At 40.3% G+C, this 6,000-nt stretch overlaps 1 protein-coding gene across 2 annotated transcripts in view; it reads left to right on the top strand.

Annotated features, from left to right (window-relative positions):
* The first annotated feature begins 3,969 nt into the window (after positions 1-3,969).
* LOC122540385 (multiple epidermal growth factor-like domains protein 6) overlaps positions 3,970-6,000 on the top strand; it is a 430,729-nt gene continuing 428,698 nt past the window's right edge. For both annotated transcript variants that reach the window (XM_043676046.1, XM_043676049.1), the window contains exon 1: positions 3,970-4,548. In XM_043676046.1, coding sequence (XP_043531981.1) covers positions 4,466-4,548 — 83 coding nt within the window. In that variant the 5' untranslated portion in view covers positions 3,970-4,465. The remainder of the gene's footprint in view (positions 4,549-6,000) is intronic.

Genomic DNA, 6,000 nt, shown 5'->3' on the forward strand with positions numbered 1-6,000 from the left:
TTGTAATAAGTGTAGTTTTGATTACTTTTGTAGAGTAGTATAGTAGCTGGTTTATTGTTTATTGTTGTTTTTGATGTTATGATGCTATATTTTCATATTTTTGTAACTTTCTAATTTTGTAAAAAAAATTTTCAATAAAAATGTTTTAAAAAAGCACATTCCAAACCCAAGACCTCTACAATCTAGAAGGACACAGCAAAAAGCCCCTGAGTATACCAGCACCTGTAAGTGCCACTCCAAATCATACACTACCCTGACTTGGAACTATATTGTTATTTCTTCACTGTAACTGGGTCAAATCCCAGAACTCCCTCCCTAACAACACTATGGATGTACCTACACTACACTCAATGCAGTAGTTCAAGAAGGCAGCTCACCACTACTTTCTTGAGAATGATTAGGGATGGGCAATAAATGCAGCGCTAGCCTGTGATGCCCAAGTCCTGCAGGAAAAGAAAAGAACAATAATAAACATGTTAGAAATGTTTTTGTCTTAATTGGAAGCACTGACCAAAATAGAACTGCATAAAGCGCCTACAGTACTGTGGCACACAGGAAATGAGCATTGCTGGCAGTGATGCCATAAAGTAGATCATGATTTTGAGTAAAGGGAGACCACTGAATTCTTAAAGTCACCTGTGTATGTTTTGTTGCTGAATGCATGACCATTGGAACTTTGGACTTAAAGGCTCAACCTTGAAGTTGCCTGAATATTCTCCGTGGACAAACAATTTGGTGCAAAGACCTTTGTTTTAGATTTAGAAAAGAAATAATTTCTTATGAGTCCTGATGAAGGGTCCTGCTTGAAACATTGATTCTCCTGCTCCTCTGATGCTGCTTGACCTGTTAAGCTTTTTCCAGTCCCACACTTTATTGCATCTGCAGTCCTCACTAACTCCAAATAATTTCAATTATACTATTTTTCCACTATTTTTCTCATTTCCCATAAGGTACAGATTATTGTTAGGTTGCTGGTGAAAGGATGCAAGTCAGCCATTTGGCTATATGACTTTTATAGATGATGGTAGTTTCTTCACCATTGAACCTATATCTTGTTCGCTGAGTACGATTTCTATAAGGAAACAGCAGGAATACTGGCTGATTTTTCCATCTCTATGCTGTTTCCTTAGACTCCAAGCTTTTAGACCAGTTATAATTCCAGACTACTGTCCCCAGTTGAGCTTAGGTTAACCTGGCTCAGATAGATGTTGGTAGTGTCCCTACCTCTGGGCCAGAAGGTCCAGGTTCAAGGCTTTTCTGCTGCAGTGGTGTGTAATAACATCTCTAAACAGTTTGTTTAGAAAATATCTAGGGGCTGGAAATGTATGATACCAGTGGTAAGTATACTCTTATGGATGGTTGTGTGTGAACATTTTCAGGCTGGGCTCTGATGCTTCCCTTTGTCAAAAAGCTACTGATGTTTACTCAGCTCTTTTCCAAGAGATGATCAAATCCTTGTGATCATATAGAGAATATGCCTGTTTTTAATGAACAGTTGAGCAATGGGATATATAGAAATACTCTGCTGGAGTGACAGGTTCCAAGTACTCCTCTTGTCTGCAACAAGAAGATTTGCATTTATGTTGCATCTTTCAGGACCTCAGGAAATGCTAATTATGGCCAATGAGATGTAAACTATACTACCCCTTGCAACTTGAACTCTCTGCAACCTTTAACATAGTTCATCACAATATACTCCTCCATTGCCTTTCTGTCTCCATCCAGTGGGGGATTTATACCCTTACTTGGTGTTAACTAATCACAGTCAGAGTATCAATTGTAAAGGCTTCTCTTCCTGGTCTCCCACTATTATCAATCCATTACTCCTCCTATTCAGAATCTACACATTGCACCTCAGCAATATTATCTGGAAGCACAGCAGGCCTCACCAACTTATTTCTTAACTTGTCCATTACTGTGCTTCTACTTTGCTTTTCCCTTTAAGGTGTTCATAAACCCCACATCTTTGACCAAGTTTTGAGGCATCTGATTTAATGCTTCCTTATGCAGCACTTGTGAAGCATCTTGGGAGTTTTATTTCTGTTTGAGGTGCTATAGATGGTATATTTGTTGATTCTGGCTGAATTACAGGACTCTGCTGGGCATGAAGGCCTTTATCTCAGTCCAGTGGTAAATCTGGATAGTGATGGTTCACAGGTATTCACCTCTGGAGGGCATCATAGCCAAGCCTAATTCTACATTGCAACAGTGATAATTCTTCAAAGTAAAAAAATGCTTCATTGGTTGTAAAACACTGAGACATTCTGAGATAGTGCAAAAAAAAACACAGCATGTGTTAGTATGCCTTCTTTTACTATGGCTCAAAATGTTTATTTGTGCTGTGCGCAAGGATGATGTATGTGTAGATACTAGGTAAAGACAGGATTAAATTTGCAATGATTAACACCCTGTGTTGAATAGTTACACTTTGTACACGAGAAATGGCCAGTGGATGAAGCACAAGAAGGTAGCTATTGCCTTGTGAAACCAGACCTTAGAATGACCCAGTGTCTGCAGGAGAATACAGCTGTCAACTCCCATTAGTCATCGAGTTTTATGGCCTTTCAGCCCATTACTGTTTATGATAGTCATAATGCACGTATCTATTCATTGTTTTATCTGGAGTATAAAGTGAGAGTTTGAAACTGGATTTCTGTTGAAGTTTGGAAGAAAACCTACCTTCCATGTGTTTGGCCTTTGTTCATGCTGCCTTCACCCATTATCCCTTATTGACAAGTCCCATTGACAATGGCCATGATGTTCCAGCTCCTCCTTTAATACAAGTGGAAAAATCAGATTCTGTAGCCGATAGGTGATAAATCTGTGTGTATATGTATCCACTCCAGCAGATAGCCTGTCTCTATTGGTTGTTGCTTTGTAACTTTATTTTTCTTTTTGGCTTACAATCAAGATGACAGGATTAAAGAAGAATCAAGTACAAAATGTTGTTGATGCTGGATATCAGGAAAAATACAAAATCAGAATCTTTAGTTACAACAATCTAGGGCTGTTTGCCTTAAAGAGAAAGTTGTAGAGGAGATTTGATAAGAGTGTTTAAAATCATGATTGGTGTGGACAAAGTGCATAGAAGGGATATTATTCAAGTTGGCAGAAGGATCAAGACCTAGAGTATGCTGACATAAGGTGTTTGGCAAAGAACACACTGTAATTGAGGAAAAGCTTTAAACACATAAAATGATTAGGATCTGGAACAACTCTAGAGTGTGTTGGAAGCAGACTCTGATTTTCGAAGTGGATTTAGATAAGCACCTGAAACACAAACGGCAGGGGAATGGGACCAGCCCTTGTATAAAGCAGATGCAGACTTGATAAGCCAAATGGCTCCTTTTGTCCTGTAAACATTGTGTTTCTGTGAAAATGGTGGAAACACTCAGTAGGTCAGGCAGCATCCCTGGAAAGAGAAGTGGGTAAACTTTTCGGATGTGACTTTTCATTAGAACTGGAAGATGTCAGAGATGAGAATTTTAAGCAAGTACAAAAGGTTGGGGGAGGGGCGGATAGTTCCGGTACAGGGAAGAAGAAAAACAGGAGGATCTGTGGAGAGACGTTTTTGATGAAAGTGATAATAATGCAAGGTAACAATTTGTAGTGATGATAGGATAACTCTAAACAAAATACTGGTTGAGAGATGCACCTACCACAATTATATTTGGTCCCTTAATGGTTTTTTTTGTGGTTTATTTTAACTTTCAGTCTTATACCCACGTGGGTTTTCCCAGAAATGCACTTTGTTTTAATCCAGTGTAATTACATAAACCAATTTAAAGGCACCTGTATTGGGCTGAATCGTCCTTCCTCCTCAGATTTCACTAATTTTAAGTGAGGTTTGGGTTTGGGGAGGCGTAGAGGAGGGGGAGTGACGGGGGTGGAATTTGTCGACTGGCTGAAGGGGGTGCGTCTGATTGAAAACCACTCCCCCAGCGTGGATGCGAGTCGGATGGGCTACAGTGCTGGATGTATTTTAGTTACTGCAGCTTAGCAGAATCAGGCTTGTGTGTGAGAATATTTATCTATCCTTGACATCTTTCCATTTGAGCTGTTGCAAAATCACAGTGACGATCGAAGTTGCATCTTTAATGGTTGATCGTCTAAGGGTATTTTGAATTAAATATCCCTGCTACCAATGATCCGAGAATGCTGAATCTGTTAAAATTGTCTATTTAGCCTTTTTTTAAAGAATTGTGAGCGGTTTTTAATGAAAGGAAAACAAAAAAACCCCACAAAATCAACATTCCGTAAAGTTTCAGAAAAAAAAATTGAATTCCTCTGAAAAGGTGTGTGTGAGATCTGGCCTGAAGTTTACACTGAGTAGCAACTGAATATTTTTGTTTTCGTCGTTTGGGAACATTTTGCAATTCTGTATGTTCCCGAGCAGAAGGAACCGGCATTTTAACAGTCTGTTTAAAATTGAGATACAAGTGCCATAAACTGCACGCCAAAAACAATGGACCAAGTGTCAGCGAGTGTCTGCATGTTGTTCGTTACTGTGACCTCAGCTATGAGTTCGGGAACACTCCAGAGTCACATGTAAGTACCGATTTTAAATCTGACAATATTTCACAACTCTTGCTGGCTTAAATGTTTTCAGGAATCTTCACATTTATATTTACCAGTCTGATTTGAATATTGATATGCTCCTTTTAAGTGTGTGAGTCGGAGAGTGGTCGTTTCTTATTAAAACAGTAATGCTGGTTAATTGCTGATCAGAAACATAGTCTAAAACTATGTTTAATACGATTGGAACATGCGGTAGGGGCCGGGGAGGAGGCGATGGATTCGGTCCTGGTGAATTTCGGCCAATTATTTTATGGTTTCATAGAATTATAGAGCACAGGTGGCCATTCGGTCCATTATGCACGTGCCGGCGGTTCGAAAATGCCATCCATTTAGACCCTGACCTTTCTCCCAATGCCGTATGTTCAAGAATCCCCTTCAGGAAAGTTAATTAAGCAAATTAGTAACCTTCTGAAGAAGTTCCTCGGTAGCTACTTGTGTTACATTTTCCCCCGATATTTTATGACGTTTTCTATGAAGGGGTTTTTTTTAAAGGCATGTTTCTAATTCTTCGATACTTCTGTTTTTGAATGAAATTACTTTGACTCCAGTTGTCTGTCCTCTTCAGAATGTGCTATTCCTCTCTCGGATCTTCAAAATGCTCTCCTGTGTTTTGCCCAAATGGCCATTCTCCACTGTCAGTTGAGTGAGGGCAGGATATATAACCGTGGGGAGTTCATCCCAGCCAAACTCACCCTCTGCAGGAGTTGTAACCCAGACTGTAAACGGGATGTGCAAATATGCGGCACGTCGAACAGCAATGAAAGGAATAATAAATGATGGTTTGACATTTTGTCAGTTTTTGTTTTTAAAAAGAATTATTGAAAATATGCTTTTTAACCAGTTGATTTAACATCAAATTTGACTGGGAGTATTATTGTGTAGCAAAATATAGGGTCCTCAGAACGAACCATATTCGTGAGATCCCGAGACAGCAAACGCCTCTCCTGGTAGCATTTGGGGGTTGCAGAGAGCATCTGACTGGACACCTAAAACAAGAATTATCTGAACTGACAAAGTAATAGGCGGACGTAGGATCCACTTCCTCCAGACCAAAGGGGTAGCCATGGGCACCCGTATGGGCCTCAGCTATGCTTGTCTCTTTGTTGGCTACGTAGAACAGTCCATCTTCCGTAATTACACAGGCACCACTTCCCACCTCTTCCTCCGCTACATTGATGACTGCATTGGCGCCACCTCCTGCTCCCGCAAGGAGGTTGAGCAATTCATCAACTTCACCAACACATTCCACCCTGACCTTAAATTTACCTGGACCATCTCTGACACCTCCCTCCCCTTCCTGGACCTCTCCATCTCCATCAGTGACGACCGACTTGACACTGACATCTTCTACAAACCCACCGACTCCCACAGCTACCTGGATTACACCTCTTCCCACCCTACCTCCTGCAAAAATGCCATCCC

Source organism: Chiloscyllium plagiosum, chromosome 34, assembly GCF_004010195.1.
Source record: "Chiloscyllium plagiosum isolate BGI_BamShark_2017 chromosome 34, ASM401019v2, whole genome shotgun sequence".
In the NCBI taxonomy this organism is placed as follows: domain Eukaryota; kingdom Metazoa; phylum Chordata; class Chondrichthyes; order Orectolobiformes; family Hemiscylliidae; genus Chiloscyllium; species Chiloscyllium plagiosum.